At 47.4% G+C, this 17,397-nt stretch overlaps 1 protein-coding gene across 23 annotated transcripts in view; it reads right to left on the minus strand.

The window, feature by feature from the left end:
- SCRIB (scribble planar cell polarity protein) overlaps positions 1 to 17,397 on the minus strand; it is a 551,765-nt gene that overhangs the window by 151,221 nt on the left and 383,147 nt on the right. For 15 of the 23 annotated variants that reach the window (XR_011201023.1, XM_069220949.1, XM_069220942.1 and 12 more), the window contains 3 exons: positions 8,614 to 9,132; positions 5,480 to 5,545; positions 2,348 to 2,395 (listed from right to left, as the gene is read on the minus strand). Coding sequence is in view for 22 of the 23 variants with exons in the window: in XM_069220949.1 (XP_069077050.1) it covers positions 2,348 to 2,395; positions 5,480 to 5,545; positions 8,614 to 9,132 (633 nt within the window). In the remaining variant the exon portion in view is untranslated. The remainder of the gene's footprint in view (positions 1 to 2,347; positions 2,396 to 5,479; positions 5,546 to 8,613; positions 9,133 to 17,397) is intronic. The other 8 variants (XM_069220959.1, XM_069220961.1, XM_069220962.1 and 5 more) reach the window with 3 other exon arrangements.

The raw sequence follows: 17,397 nt of genomic DNA on the forward strand, positions 1-17,397 counted from the left end.
CAAATGCACACAAAGGCAGCATGTTACAAACTTATAAAAACTGACAGATTCGGAAAGCCCCCACAAAGTGTGTAAAAAGCACTGAGCCAACTTTCAAAGAAGCACATTATGGCCATTTTTGGAAAGCAAAAATGTTGCCCCAAAACAACAACACATGCAAGGAAAGTGTTCCAACATATGCATGTTTCCAAGCTGCAAAACATGATGCATTTCAGTAGCAATAAAGGAAATATCTGTAACTTCCAGGCATTTTGCTCTGATGGTGGAGGACAGATGATGCATACCAGCACATGTCCACACCACCTAATTCCCATTCGTGGGGTTACACCTCCACAGACTGTACCTTCTCAAGGCATCGGGGCAACAGCAGCATCTGAAACATCTCTGTGTTGAAAAGTAGTGGAACAATATTTATCAAAGTAACAGCCTGGACAGGTACAAGGCAAGGCAAAAAATGTACAAGTCTGATGATCATGACTTGCACAGCTACTGAGCCGCCATATCCAGTGAATGAAATAAACAAAAACCAAGGCTGGGCATGAAGCCGGGCGGAACAGAGGTGCCAAGATGCCAAAAAGAAATTGTAATTGCCAAATTATCATCCACAGGGCCAAGCAGTGCTGAATTATAAAAATGCATTCATTTTATAATTCAACACTGCTTCATTGGAGTGAAGACCACTGAAGTCCTGTCCACTGCTCTCATCAGTTGAATGAGGAGTTTTAAATAACTGTTTCTTTCTATCAGGACTTTAAATGCTAAATCGATTATCTCGATGAATAGTTATTTACCAGGAGTGTTGTTAAACCGTAAGCTTCACCGCTGGCTGAAGTCGGCTTTAGAACGTAGAAGAAGAAACCACGTTGAACTGCCCAACACATCTCGAGAAGTCTTGTGGCTGCAGCACTAAAGCTTCAACCACACAAATGCAATTTAGAACAATGTAATGGACCAATCACAGCGCTGTCTGTTTGGCCTGGGGATGCTCCTTGGGCCTGGGTCCAGGCCTGCTCGGGCATTCCAATTCAACCACATATTCAGGGTCTGAAATGGAGACATTAACGTGGGCCTTCGGAATGCTGCAAACCTGAGCGCTGGCCACTCAAGTGTCCGAACAGCAACAGTTGTTCATAGACTAACCTAGAGACTGGAGGAAGTTTAAGGGTGTTTGGCAGGAAGTCAATGGGCACAAAAGGTGAGCAATGGTTTACACTGGATTGTCACTACTGGTGAAACCGTGAATGCAAAGCATAGCTGCAGTTTGACCAACAAAAACAAGAACACTGCGTAATGCATTTTATGAGCAATGGTGATACATGCACAAGAGTTGTCCATGCATGCAACACGGCCACATCAATTCCGAGCCAGTTGCAGGCAAACCATAAACCATGACACCTATACTGCCCTGACAACAGGACAGTATGGACAATCGTACGAAGATTGTTTAAAAAACAAAACGTGTGTTGCAGAAAGGTTTTGAGTGTTTTATCTCCAGGACGCCAATGCTTCTAAAGGGAGCGCTATGCTGGTGCGCGGAGGATCACATCATGAGACTTGGTCTATGCAGAGATGCAACCCACGATAGAGGAGAATGGAGAAATAAAGACTGTGGTGTGATGGGTGCAAGTGAAGCGATAAGCCTACAAAGGCCACTTATGGGCAGGACCTTCGGCGGAGAAAGGAGTATACCTGGGGATCTGCGATGAAGGACTTCAGGGGAGGCAGGCTGAGAGGAGAACTCACAGGGAGTGATCTGAGTGCAAGGGCACAGGAAGCATTTATGATGAAAGATGGCACAGGAAACAGTACTATCACAAAGGTAAACAGGGAATCCCTTCTCCTGGGGACTGCTTTCAGCTATTTCCCTACTCGCCAATCGTGAATTTACGGTTTTTGCTGCAATCTGTACTCTAATAAAAATCAAGTTCATGTGATTGAATAATACAATGTTATACTGAGTGTTAATAATTCATGGTTATTCATTATGGCCTGAGAGAATCTGCACCGTCTTATATTTTTTTTAAATGTTGATTTATTCAATGGAGGATTCCCTGTTTAACATAGTGATACTGAACAATGAGTTCCACGTGAACACGCGCTTGATACCCGTGTTCACATGGACATTTGGGTTGCCCTGGTCTTTCACAGATGACAGAAATCAGTACAGCAACGGTGATGATCCAAGTCATTCTGAGCAAGAAAGTCTGAGGTGAGAGGGGTGTATAAGGGCAGAGGTCTGAGGGACAAGAGGAGGACAAGGGGCACTGAAGCGGGTAAGGCATACGATGATCAGGCTTGTGCAGAAGCCAGCGAAGCCCTTGCACACAGCAAGCACAACCCCACTTACAAAGCGCGTCTCCCTGCCTGACAGAGGAGCGGACCGAGAGGCAGCAGGCTGCTGGACACAAGGGGACAAACACAACAGAGAAGATGGATGGTGAGTGAACCTTCAGCAGTACGCGCCTGGGTGTATTTACAAGAGGCACCTGAACACAAACGATGGTCCAACAAAGTGAATGCATCTGCAGGACTGCTACTTTTACTTACTTACACAAAACTGTTAATCTTGCCATCACGACCACCGGTAAAGTGTATATGGCCTCTTGACGGAAATGTCTCGGGGGTAATTTAAAGGCTTGGACTAGCACATAATGGGTGCAGCAGCTGGCTTTGGGAACATCAACAGGATACTTTCTGCAGCAGGTTCGACTGGGAGGTTCATCAATGTTTGCCCAATCTTACTGTGGTGTTCTCTTATTTTAAAATAAAAAACACTTTACCTCCGTTTTACAATAAGAACCACACCACCTAGGACCAACCAGACTTCATCAATGCAAGCAGACAACTACCCAAGTATCTACTGCCACATACGCACTGAACCCACCCCTTATACTCAATCTCCACCGGCCAAAGTTAGTCCAGCGCGCGCCTCGTCTTACTCCTGCACCATCAGGGAACTCCACTGGACACAGCCTGTAGTTTTTACATTCTGACTCTGCCCTGCCTTTACTGTCTTTGCTGACATACAAAGCTGGGTTTGATGCTAATGAGAGCAGGACAGGCCTATATCACCCAGGGTCTGGCGATTTGGTCCACCCTTGCAAAAAGGCCGGGCAAATTAGGTGTAGATTGGATTACTGCAAACTGTGCATAACGCATCTGCTAGCCTTCCATTAGGAAGTATGGATGATAACAAGCAGGCTGAAGCGGTCAGGGTGAGAATTTAAAACATGTTCATCTCATGCTTGAGCTCGATAGCCACACCAGAGTTGGGTTTTGTCCAAATAACATGGCACAGAAAAGCACTGTGGGTGGTTTGGATTTTTCCCCTTTGCATATACCAGGAGACTGGAAATCAAGTGATGCTGCACAGGAAAGGGAACTCGCCACTATAACTAAACAGTTGCTCTAGATCAAAGTTCTTGTCATTAATTTCACAAATCCATCCACTACAGCATCCGAGAAGTGCAGAGAAACTGACCAACCAAGCAATGATGCTTGATCTAGACAGTGAAGGTCTACTGCACCTGGAAACTCCACCGTTTACCTGAACCTGTGCTTCTCAAGACCAGATCCTAAATTAGGGAACTTGCTTAACAAAAGTCCTATTTAAAGATCGTGTGCATTTCATACAACTTGTATGTGATCATATATGTTCAAAAAACGAATAAGAATGCCTCTGATTAGAATCATTAGGACCACTGAAAGCAAGATCACTGACACCCAGCAATATTGAAAGATTATCACGTACATGAAACTCTGGAACAATTTAATGTCATTAAATTAGTTAAGAAAAATCTGCAGAACAGTGTTTTTGCTCCCTGCTCGAAAGAAAGCCAAGCTCTGCAGAAAGCGCTCTTCTATCTGAATTTGCATGCCTACATTTATTGCGGAGATCTGCCTGCAGGCAATTTGATGGTCAGTGATCCTGACGTCAATACCTTCTGCATCTTATTGTAATGCAATCTACTATTCAAGTGTGTAAAGGTGAAATCTATCAAAGACTGCACGCTTCTTACACAAGCTGCACTGTTTAACCTATATGGAAGTTATGTCTGTATTTTGGGTTTATTTCTGCGTTCGGTGTGAGGGTCTCAGTAGAGAGGTAAATGGAAAGCATTTCTATTGTTCAAAAGGTGTGAGGGTTTGGAGGAGGCACATGGTGAAACGAGGAGGAAAAACTTCTGTTCGGGCTTGTAAAGTCAGTTTTCCTCGACTCGGATTGAGTTTTCCTCCAGCCTGGAGCTCCATGCAGCTAATCCGGATTAAATTTTGCAGCAGACATATAGAGTCCAGATTATCTTTCACGGTGTCTGGTCTCAGATGTATGTGGCTCCAGATTAAAACAATGGATTCTCCAGAGAAGCACAAACAGTCTAATGTGGCTTTCACCTGGAGCACTTCCACTGTTTTCTTCTTTAACAGTGGGTAGCTTAAGATCAGACAATATCCGAGGGGTGCTTGGAGTTGCTGTGTGTTTTGTCTCACAACAATGGTGCACTTTACATAGATGGCTACACACAATGCAACTAAGTGAGGAACAGCACTGAGTACATCTAGGTTTCCCTAAAGTCCATTTCAAAAGGATGTTAATCGACAAATGCCACCACTGTCTTCGTGGTCAATGTTTTGAATCCTGGAGTCTGTGTGAGCCCACAAGGTGCACTGCCACGCTTAGGTACTTGTAGCAACTAACTGAGAAGTTGTCAGAACTCATGTTGAAACTGGCCTGGTTTGTGCTCAGAAAGTAATAAAGCAGCAGAATAAGTGCATATCTTATTAGATGACGATTATGGTACACAATTGGGTTCAAACCCCTGACAAGAGAGTGTGTGTGAAACAAAGAAAAATCATGGTTGCAAAATGCAGTTATTTTTAGGGTTCACAAGTTAAAAAAATAAAATAAAAAATAAAAAGCTTTGGTGACCTTTTAATCCAGAAACAACTCTACTTACACCATTGAGCAAAGAACACCAACTACGACAAAGCCTGAAACAGCCACACCAAAGTTCAAATTTCTCTACTCTTGTAATTTAAAATTATCAAGAGATGAACTACTGACAATTGGTAGCAATTATTTAAGGTCTATGCCAAGGGTGGATCAATTTTAAGCTCACTCTCAGCATCCGGGAAGCAAATTTGGAATCAATGTGTCAGGGCATGCTAAGTTCACCTTTTCCTCAGCAAGTCAATTAGTGAATGAAAAAAGCTCTTAAAGAACATATTAGAGTGATGATTACAATACTGGACGGCAAAACGATAGGCTAACCGATTAAGGAATGGTTATAATGATTTAAATATACTGTCAAAAAATATATTTTGTCTACATAGTATTTTAGGCAAGCATGTTGAAATGATCGGAAGCAAAAACTGAAGCGCATTATCTTTAGGAAAAGCCATGGAAATGATGGAACGCGCTATGCCTGCTCAGGTGCGCTTTGGATCGTCTCGTATATAGGGGTCCTGGGGAGGGGTTTACCTGCTGAGCGGAAGGAGAATAAGGGGCATCTCGTTTCACGCTGCTCCCGGAGAACGCATCAGTTGTCTGAAAATAAAACATATCAAACATGTGATTATCTTGGAGGCAGAAGCAAGTTTCTAATGCAGGACAAAGTACAAAAAAACAACTGGACGAGTAAAATTAAGAGTAGCAGCACATCAAAAGGCAGCCGTGTCCAGCAGTGGGCAACCTTGGAGGACAACGAAAACACTGTCCACTGCAAATCAAAAGACGACGTGGACATCACGAATAAAGAGATTACAAAGCTGCATTTATCAAGTCTAAGCAATGGAAGGACCAACCAAATTATGAGAGCCCCGGTATGGGACCTTAGCCTAAAACCATAACAGCCTGACCCACCATAGCCAAGCCAGGCCCTCGCTGTGTGATGTTATCCAAGAGCTGTAGGCTACTGAGGCAGAGTCTTGGATATCTAGCGGGTTCTAATACTGGGGATGGATTCCGGTGTCACCATCATCATTAGATTTAGAGTTTCAAGAATGGATCCGTAAGTGATTGAAATTTGAGATCCAGGGCGGATTTTAGGTCACTTGCCAGCTCTTAGCACAAATCACATTGGATATGAAATATGAGCCCAAGGGTTTCCGGGACAACCTGAATACAAGATTTTGCACAAAATAGCTGTCTGAACCCACCAAAAAAAAAGCATAATACCCGCTTGGTGATTATATAACCACTGAGCGTCAGATGTACGGCCTTTTGCTTTGAGACTCGCAATTTGTAATCTGTTTGCTAATCGCAAATTACGAGTTGCAAAACAAAACGTACAACAGTTTTAACCCCACTATTTGCAATTATCAAATAGGTTGCAAAGGCCCTGCCTCATATCACCATGTCTGTGACTGCTTCTCAAGAAAGACCACATTTCATAAATAAAAATACAAATTTATTTTCATTTTTTCAGAGTAGGCAGAGGTCCATAGGACCACTGCCTGCTCTGAAAACACATTTTCGCTACTGTTCACAAAGAGGAAGGGGTCCGTCCCATGGGGATCCCTTCACGTTTGTGAATGGGTTAACACCAATTTGAAATCGGTGTTAACTGCAATTGTCTTGCGACCGCATTCACACCGATTCCTAATTGGGAGTCGCAATCCCGATTTTGTGAGTCGGTAACTGGGTACCTACTTGCAAAATAAGGTCGGTACATTGTACGATTTTCACCTTTTGTGATCGTAAAATTACATCGTACATCTGGGGCTAAATTCTTGCCAGGTATAAACTGTTCCCCCCACGTGCTAATGGTGGACTATAAGAGGGCAGCTTAACAAAAACACCTATGGTAAATCTAATACCATTGTAGTAAGTGACCGAGTAATGTAAAGATTGGTGGCGTTTTCCTTATTGGGACAGAAACAATTTATTCAGAATAAAAGAGCAAAGCATTGTGCACACATTTTGAACACCAGGTGCAACTCAATTGGGATATAAGAATGAGCTGGAGCAAAAAAATGAATGTCTGACATACCAGAACCTCTCCATGAAGAAGTCGGTACAAATAAAATGTAAGTGCACGGTCATCTACAACAGTGATGGTTTTTAAACACAACTGCATTATTTTCCAGCACTGCCATAAATGCAACAGGTACCTTTAACACCAAACAAGGGTGTTCATGAGGTCTCTGTTTTTCACCTAGATTTATTTTTCTGTCTCATGCTGTCCAGTGCTTGGATCAAGAGGGCTTGGGACAGAGAAGCACAGAAACCTAGTGTGGACGGGACTGAGGAATAACTCACATTATCTAGAACTAGTTAGAGGACCACAAAACCCACAGCAATCTAGACCAGGGTGAATATTCCAAACAAAATGCTGGAAAATGAAATGAACTGGGTGGGCCATAAATAGAGCAGCATTTTATTAGTGGGCAGTAGAAGCTGGCTTTCCAAAGAGACTTTGTGTATGTTACTAATCAATTGAAATAGTAATAATCAAGGTCAGTGGCTGAACCAATGTCATCTGGGGCTGACAAAGGGGGGACTAGAATTATTTTAATGACTGGAACCAGGTATATGCCCTCCTCAAGCGCAAGACGCAAGAGCTGCCCGGGCGGAGAAGGAATGGGTGGGATTCTCCTGCTGTAGGGCACGGAGTGTGCCTTGGTAAACAGATGGACTTGGAATCCAGTGCCCACATGGCAAAGGTTTTGATAAAAGATACTGAGAACTCTTAAGCTAGACAGCCCCCCAACCACACCCGGGGTTACCCCTTTCTGCCAATGCCCACTGATGCCACTGCTGCTACGATTCTCTCTGGTTCGTCAACCAAATAGGAGATTTACATTAAACTACAAACTATAAACTACATTCTAGTCTACATTAGTTACTGGTTAATGGGCACAGGACAGATGGATTGAAATATGATGTTAAATAAGAGAATGAAAATCTAAGTGGGACCATAACTGTTACTGCTTGCTGAATGCTCGATTAAAATGTGAGCCAACAAGACTCGCTCTCAACAAGCCAGCTTAGCCAACCCCGCCTGTGCTGGGGCTGTGTGCAGCGGAAAGGGCAGCCAGCAATATTTAATGCCTCCAAGGCATGTAGGTGACAAGAGAACATACTCAGAGGCCCAACCAGTGCCCTAGAGTCCGCCCTTTAGTGGCAAAGTGACACCTGACAAACAAACACAACCACTTTAGACGCTCTGAGGCCACGGAAAGTCACCTAAGCACGATTGAAAGGCCATAGCCCATGTGACGGTCACAGAGGACACACGATTGCAAAATGAAAGGCAGTGAATCCATGATTCGTGCCACCGGTGAACATTTGGTGACGAGGTCCATGGTGAATATCAACTTACCGGGGAAAAACTTGTAAGTAATGGGCACCATGCCACCAAAGCACACCGCCTTGCCCAATCTTTGCACAGGGGGTTGGGCCCACTCAGTACATACAATGTGGTTTTTGTGCTCAACAAACAAGCATAGCTACTGTGACAGAAGAAGCAGGGCAGCCGTGCAGCGCAGGTTAAACCATGCACACTAATATTAATGCCACAAACACACAACACGCTTGGCTTGTTTAGTCAGAGGGTGATGTGACGTGCATGCTCCATACATGGGCCCACGAAAGACAACACACAGGCAGCTTGCCTTCTTGGAGAACATGTTGGTCTTCAGCACGCCACTCTTGCCGTAGCCAAGCGGGGGGCCTCCCAGGCAGGCACCGCCTCTGGATTTCCCCTTGCGATTGGCTACCACGAACGGGTTCTCACTGAACAGAATGGGTTGAGAATCCACCATGGTTTCCTCGCCCTCCTGAGGAGGGGCTTCAGGTCTGGGGGGAGACGATTCTGATGTCTCTGGCTTCAGATCCTCTTGTGGGAGATGGTCAGCAGCCACCATGCACGCCTCACTCGTGGCAATGACATTATTTGTTGGGCTCTCCTGAGTCGGTGCCATCTTTCGTTCACCTTGGATGGCGAGATACTGGGAGGTCCCACTGGGGTCAACTGCTGGACACGCCCTTCCACAATTTACTAATTCCTGAGTGGCTGCAAGTCCTGCAAAGTCCTGACATGGAGGGACCCCAGAGTCCGCACAGCGAGGGAGCTCCTGAAGCACGGGGCTGTCTCTATCCATTGCCAATGTATGCGTATCAGTGTCAAGCAGCTGAGACACCATTGAGAGTCAAAGACAGACACAAGGAAACAGGAGAAATAGAAACAGAAAAGAGTGAAGAAAAGGAAAAAATAAAATAAAAGCGATGAGAACAAAAAAAAAATCTGATGCAACGGTCAGTCTCCTAGCTAGAGCATGTTACAGATAATTACCAATGGCCCCTCACAAGCAGAGCAGCGGCTTCAGAATAACACAGAGAAATCCGTCTTAAGTCCTCACACAGACTACAGATGCGAATTAGATTTCAAGTCCATTCCATCTCATGACTGCGCATTAGTCCTGTCTCACTTCTCCATTTCCAGCCACATATCTGCAACTTCTCACGATAAGAGAGAGCATTGCGTTGTCTTACTGAAGGTCGGAGTGCCCACCCTATCGCTACCGCCTCCTACCACAGAGCAGAATTTCCCAGTCTCAGCTCACTTTTCCCAGAGTCTACTTATACCTTGGAGTTGCCCTTCCATGGCTCTACCGGCTTTCTACTGATCACAGGCCGGCAGGGCTGAATGATCAGATGCCTGCCACAGAAGAGTATATGAAGCCCTCATCTCAATCCTCTAAGATAAGACCATCGTGAGAGTGCACGACTGGACTGCAGTCTCCTAACAACTCTAGGATGGCTGTGTTGCATAAAAACACAACTGCTCCAAAATATGGCAGAGCTAGAGCGCAATCCTCCAATAAGCAAATTTTCCAAACTCACTAAAGGGCGATACTCCAGTATCTTAACCTTCGGGTGTGTCTTGTTACAGAAACATTAATCCACTCCTAACGCATCTACCATCTTCAAGCCCTTTGTATTTACTTTCCTTACAGAACAATCAAGCAAGCAAGAATCTCCAACTTTATACACATATTAAGACTGGATTTTTAACGCCCCAAATCTCTTCAATCTACATAAGTTGGTGTGCCAGTATCTTGTGTTTACCTCGCCCTTTCTGGAAAGAATAACAGTTTAGTGCCAGAGATTCAAACTCTCAATTTACGACCACATAATCTTATCCCAGACTCCTATCATAATCCCTAATATCTTATACCCCTAATACAGTACACTCTGACCCACACTTTTTGGAAAAATCAAATATTTCCTTGGCATATTCTGATCGTGTTTTAGGTCCAAGTGCTGTAGCTGGTTCCGAGTCACAACTCGCTAAAGAAGAGAAGAGTGCAGTTCCTGGCCTCAGGGCTCTCACTTCAGACCCGGGTTACCAATACAAGTACTGAAGGGCTGAAAACCCCGGGCCTGTGCCCACTACATAGGCATGCCAGTCTCATGCACCCGAGCTCTTCACACCAGGCAGGGTTGCTGCTGAATCAATGGCCTCCATCGTCCTACACAGCGCAGTGCTCAGCTGACACCTGCGCGAGTTATAATTAGTTATAGGAGCGAGTCCTTCTTCTGTTTCTAAGGAGGGCAACATTCCAAACCAGAACCAAACACTTGCAAGAGAGCCCGTAATCCCAGGGTCGTTTTTCCAACTTCTTATCTACAAGCAAGACTTCTATCCAGGCATTCATTCCGAAAGGTACACATTCAGTCAAGTCTCCACCCTTAATGTACAACAGAGGAAAATGTTTATCACGCAGTAACACTTTCAGAAGTCTCTCAGTGAAAGAAGGAGGGCGCTGGGTACTTCAGTGAGGTGGGGCTCTACTCAAACCGAAGCAAGGCACAGAACAGTGAATTTTACTTGAAGACATGCATGTTTCATGTTCGCCTTAATCCGGATTGTAATATCTCCACAAATGTGCTCCATTTGGCTGGTGCCTGCAACCCAACAATAGCTAATCTCATCGATGAATCCCACCAGCCGTCTGCATGAAGTCGAATACCCCCCCGGCACCGATGATCACTATTAACTCCAGTTAAAGCAGTCACCACAGGGAGCAAGGGCATGTGTGCAACGGGTCTGTTGCCAGCGTGAGACCACTAACCCTGGGAGCCAGAGCACGGTGCTGCCCAGCGTAAAGCGCTTCAACACCCCATCAGGTATAACAAGCGCTAAATAAATGCGATTACAATACACTCTAATTCACTCTTCGCGTTCTTACTGATGAGGAAACAGTGCTCCTGTTCTTACAGGACAGAAGTCCAGTGTGTCGGCTTCCGGTTAGCGTTCCAAATATGGACAAAGCTGGAGGTCAACCATCTTAAATATCACAGACAGACGGCATGTTTAATTGCTACGAGGGCGCTCTGTAGCTGATTAAATGGCCACCTTGGCATGTTTGCACCACGTTGGCTACACCCCAGCTGGCTCAGTGCAGTGTCATTTATTCCAGAGGTGTTTAAACATTCAGTAGCAGCAACAACATCACTAGATTCCTTTAATGTCTTAATAAACTACTCAAGTCTCAATCTTCCTAGCAAAGACCACATTTTTCTTGTCAAATCCACACTTTAACTGGTACAGTGCTCTGGTCTCTCGGGTAGAAACGTTTAGCGTTGCGGTTACATTTCAATGATGTCGATTTTTTCCGAGCTGCGTCCTTCTTAACGGGCCACCTTACAGTGGATGGTCACTTTCGTGGACAACCACTGTGGACCAAAGAGTGACTGCACGTGAGCCACCCTGGGCAGCAGCGGAGGGATGGGCGACAGTGATGAGTATGTGAACAACATACTTCGAGCATTTCAAAGCAGGTGTAAACTCCCTTCCATTCTATTCTACTGCACGGAGTCCCACCCATTCTATTCCACCGCACGGAGTCCCACCCATTCTATTCTACCGCACGGAGTCCCACCCATTCTATTCCACCGCACGGAGTCCCACCCATTCTATTCCACCGCACGGAGTCCCACCCATTCTATTCCACCGCACGGAGTCCCACCCATTCTATTCCACCGCACGGAGTCCCACCCATTCTATTCCACCGCACGGAGTCCCACCCATTCTATTCCACCGCACGGAGTCCCACCCATTCTATTCCACCGCACGGAGTCCCACCCATTCTATTCCACCGCACGGAGTCCCACCCATTCTACTCCACCGCACAGAGTCCCACCCATTCTATTCCACCGCACGGAGTCCCACCCATTCTATTCCACCGCACGGAGTCCCACCCATTCTATTCCACCGCACAGAGTCCCACCCATTCTATTCCACCGCACAGAGTCCCACCCATTCTATTCCACCGCACAGAGTCCCACCCATTCTATTCCACCGCACAGAGTCCCACCCATTCTATTCCACCGCACAGAGTCCCATCCATTCTACTCCACTGCACAGAGTCCCATCCATTCTATTCCACTGCACAGAGTCCCACCCATTCTACTCCACTGCACAGTCCCACCCATTCTACTCCACTGCACAGAGTCCCACCCATTCTACTCCACTGCACAGAGTCCCACCCATTCTACTCCACTGCACAGAGTCCCACCCATTCTACTCCACTGCACAGAGTCCCACCCATTCTACTCCACTGCACAGAGTCCCACCCATTCTACTCCACCGCACAGTGTCCCACCCATTCTATTCCACTGCACAGAGTCCCATCCATTCTATTCCACTGCACAGAGTCCCACCCATTCTATTCCACTGCACAGAGTCCTATCAGATATCAATGCCAACCTGCCACCCGTTTTTAACCTCTACTATGGACCGAGGCCTGCTCAACGAGCTTCAAGGACCTGCATACATGACTTCTCCTAGGGCTCGTGGTGCGCAGATCTGTGGGATCCGCCTCCCTCTGAAGCTGCCAGGGCGCCTCGCCGCTCTCCCCACACACAGCGGTGGTGAGAGGAAGAAGCGCCCGTTTAAAGGAGAACGGAAGCCAGAGGCTGGGAAACACTTGCATGGGGAATGAAAAGAAAGCGAGCATCGGTGACTGTCCCATGGTGCGGAGGCGTGGAGCCGGGCTGTGTCTGGGTACCAGGAGGAGAGGAGTGCAAACAATAACTCGCGCGGACTGAGCTACCTGGATCAGTTCTGGACTGCAGCAGACGAGTTACATGTGTCTAGACTGTGATGTTTTATTTGTAAAAGAAACTTGGCTAAGAGTAACTCTAACCCATGCTTGATAGTGCAGTTTCTACAGAACAGACCACCCCCTTTAAAAAAAAAAACAAGCTCCTCTGCTACAGCTCCTAAAGAAATGAACGAGTGAGAGTTGGCGCTCGGCAGTGCCTCCGTGCATGGGCAAACCTGTAAAATGCAGTGTTCCCTCAGACCGGGGGCCCCGACAAGGACCGTCCGGCCAATGCCGGCCGGGCTGGCAGCATCGAAGGCTTTCAGGTCGGACGCGGCTGGTTTAGGGCCGCCTCCTTTCAGGGGTACAGGCGCGTCCCTGACATCCCTCAAGGATGCGCTGCGAGCCCTCGCCGCAGGCCGACCCCCACGCCATCTACACCTCGTGATGACACCCCCGACGGAAACTTCTTCACTTGTTCCCGTTGCAGACAGGCGGGCGGTCACGTGCCCCATGCGCCCCTAAAACAGTGCTTAATTTGAGCCGGTGCGGGGCACCGCACTTATTTTTGAGGGCCGGCACTTCGTTTTCTATATGATGCATTTACTGTGAGCATAAGCCAAATGGAAAACGTGGAGGAAGAGAAAAACGAAAAAGCGTCACAAAGACAGAAAGCTGCAAGAGTGACCTGAAGGGCAGGGAGGGGCTGTAAATGGATTACAGAGGCTCGAGATGGCTCGCACATTTAAATGCAGCAGGCGAGTTTTTCAAGAGAGCTTTGGGCACTGGTACGTTTTTTATTTACAAATTCAGCACTGCCCTAAACCCCCAGGAACACCCCACGGCTGCACCCCCTTACCTCGGACATCCACCGCCGCGGAGGGAAGGCTATGGCGGCAGCGCCGAGGGCAGGCCCAGTGTCCTTCCAGGGCGGGGTGGGGCCTGGACAGTGTATTAATATCTGGACCCTGATTCACGGGCCTGGAATGGCAGCTGCGAGAGAGGGGGCGCCCGGGCATTCCTCCCAGCGCCCGGCTCCCACAGGGGGACAGGCAGAAATAGCCACCTACGCCTCTCGGAATGTGCGGGCCACTGTGCCATGACACAGGCATTCCTAGCGCCCGTCACCTGAGGCTTCAAAGCGCACGTCAGAACGGGCCTCTAGCGCATCTACGGGGCTGCGGGCGGAAAATGTACAAAGCCTACTGGAACATTCACGTGTTGTGAAATATATTTACAGTTCTTACTTGTCAATGAAGCACTCCATACTCCAGTCCCTCCAAGCACTTAAAGGCGCAGTCAAGCGCCTCTAAGCACTTTCAATATCAATGTTAAGGGCGTTCAGCTCTCAAAAGGCGCATTCACGACCCACAAGCACTAATAAATAGCAGAGAACGACCCATGTGCTCGATACAGCAAAGACAGGCGCTTTTAGCACTTTGAAAGACAAGTGCATCTATGCCCAGAACAGAAAAGTCAAGCACCTCTAGGCACTAGGAAAGGCAACGTCAAGTGGCTCAACTTGCGCACAATACCCTATGATGTTGGTACATTGAAGTCGGAATCTGCAAGTACAAGAATAGATTACCTTACTGTGGTATTTAAGGCCTATTTATTGACTTTAATTTATTTACGCATTGCTACCATCAGTCGGCGCTGGCGCCTAGAAAGTAAGTATCACAAACTATAATGAATAGGCAAACAAACTAGGAAAAGTAAAGCAGTGCGCCCGGAACGGCGAAGTACACCGCTTTTAATGAATACAACTACCAACTGAAACCCTTCTAGGCACTCTCTGGTATTCGGGGTTTCTACACACTTTATTTGCTGTTCAACGAAAGCGCTTCTGAGTAGTTTAACACCGAATTCGAGCGCCTTGAGAAACAGAAAGCCAAAGGCCGCAAGGTGGTTTAACTAGCAAAACTAAACGTTTCTAGAAAAGCAGAGGCCGAAAACTTCGGAGAACGACAGTCGGACACCAAAATGTAGGCACCCCAAAGGCAGGCAACAGCCCTAAACACACCAAAGTAGAGCAGACAAAGTGCACCGGGTACCCAGCACCGCAAAACAACCAGACTCCCGTGTGACGAGGCGAGGCACCACACAACTAGGCTAATGACTTCTTGGCACTAGCCCCCTGAATCCTACGGCAGCACTGCACGTCCTGCCGCTATACAGCGCCGCGAAACAAACGGCCCACAGTGTGCAGGCACTCATTCAACACGGACTCTGGCATGGGCACTTAACCCCCAAGTCTAGCTCCTCGAGGACCCTGCGGTGGGTTCTGAGCACTGTGCCAGCTGCCTGTGGGGTCTAAACTCGGCAGGGGTCTGCCCTCAGGAGCAGTCTTGTAAATAAGTGTCAGCGGGCTAGAACCCCCACCGCGAGGGGAGCGGCTGAAGCCTCTATGTGGGAGCATGAGAACTCAGTCCGAGTGAGCTCTGCACAGGCAATGCACATGGGTCACTGGATCCTGCGCGTGCACACAGCGAGGACGAGCCCCTGAGTAGATCACTGCCCACCCACCCCCCCCTAATTACAAGCTCTATGATAGACGCGAAAAGAGACTACATATCTCTCTCTCCCGACGTCTGACCCCAGTGTGACCTTGGAAAGTAACATAGCCGCGTGCACCGCAGCTGAGAGGGCGCGCCGGGCCCTGACCCCCAGGGCCTCGCCCCCCTAGATCACAGACGAAGCGGCGGGGCGAGGGATTGTGAACACAGACTACTAAAGTCTCTACTGTACAATTAACCCTCGTAGAAGCCCCCCCCCCCGCCCCAAACAGACAAGAACTGAAGTAAATTCAACCAGCCCGGAAGTATCTGGGCATCCTTATGGCATCCTGCCCTTGTTGGCCATATTGTCCGCTGCCACATCAGTTCGGACTTGCACCAGGGTTTGTGCACTGGTTTCAGGCTCCTGTCAGCATCAGCTCCCATTGCCAAGAGAGATGGACAAAGCACAGGACATTGGGAATAGGGCACAAGAACAGACACTAGATGAGGAATGGGCTACAGACATTTCCCACCGAGCAGGTACAAATGTTGGGGGGGGGGGGGGGGGGTGTTCGGCGGGGGCAGAAAATACATGAATGAAAGCTGACCTATCCGAGATGGCCATAGCTGTAGGAGTCAACCATCTTGCACAGCCAGGCGCACAGGATCAACATGGACCATAGCATTAACCAGTCAAACCCTGAAAAAAAGACAACACACACACAACACACACTACACAGACACACACAACCACACACAGAGACATGTATGAGACCCCCAGTTACAGGAATAAGTGGGAACGATCACTGGAGAGAGCTGACCCACGCGACACCAGACTATAACCACGTCACCAGTCACTGCCTATCGTGGGTTTACAGGGCTGGAGGCACTCTGGAATTAATAATAACTATCGATTGGTTCCAATCAATAAAAACATAAGCATTTTAAAAATTGGAAGGCAAGTGGCTTTCAGAGCTTTTTACATTTGTTATTCAATCAGTACAATCAATAGTCGTTAAAACAGTGTTAAAGTGCCGGTCAAAGGGTAGCAGGATCTCTCAATCAAAGGGCACAGCTTTGGGGGTCTCTCTGACATAACCCAGCTGGGATGTTGACAAAACGAAAAATGTCACTGAACACTCTAGTGGTCAAAATGGAAAAATATGGGGTAGTTCAGAAAACACTAGGAGGGCAGGAGGGTTGAGGCTTTCCAAGTCATGTAGGGGATGTTCATCCCAACACGGTCACACCCACACAACAAAGCCCTTCCCCTCCCATATAACACACTGCCACTACCAAACACCGTACGCAACTCTTCCCCTACCGGCTGCCGTGCAAAGTCCCCCCCAAAGGTCCCCCTAACATGCTGCCGTATATAACACTGCACAGACCTCTACTTACTCCGTATGCTGCCACGCCAACCTTCCCGCTTCCAAAACATGCAACCACGCCAACAACCTTACACAGCTCTTCCCCTACGCTTCCCAGCCACACAAACGTCCAGATATCACCCAAGACTCCGAGGTCTTCAAACTGGGGGGCGGGCCCCCCTTGGGGGGCCTCAAGTGATCCCGGGGGGGCGCCAAACTCTGGGCAAAAGAAATATTATACAGATAACATGCCTTTGTTTCAAGCAGAAGCATGTTATTGCAGTTTAAAAAAGGTAACGGTACTTAACTACAATGTTTAAATAGGTTTAGACCTATTTAAACATTGCCATGTTTCTAAAATAATTGTGAAAAATTCTGAGGGGGGGCCCAATGATTTTTATTTTTCAACTTGGGGGGGGGGGGGGGCGCGGCATTAAAAAGTTTGAAGACCACTGGTAACACAACTCTACCAATTCCCC

This window comes from Pleurodeles waltl, chromosome 2_2, assembly GCF_031143425.1.
Source record: "Pleurodeles waltl isolate 20211129_DDA chromosome 2_2, aPleWal1.hap1.20221129, whole genome shotgun sequence".
Lineage (NCBI taxonomy): Eukaryota > Metazoa > Chordata > Amphibia > Caudata > Salamandridae > Pleurodeles > Pleurodeles waltl.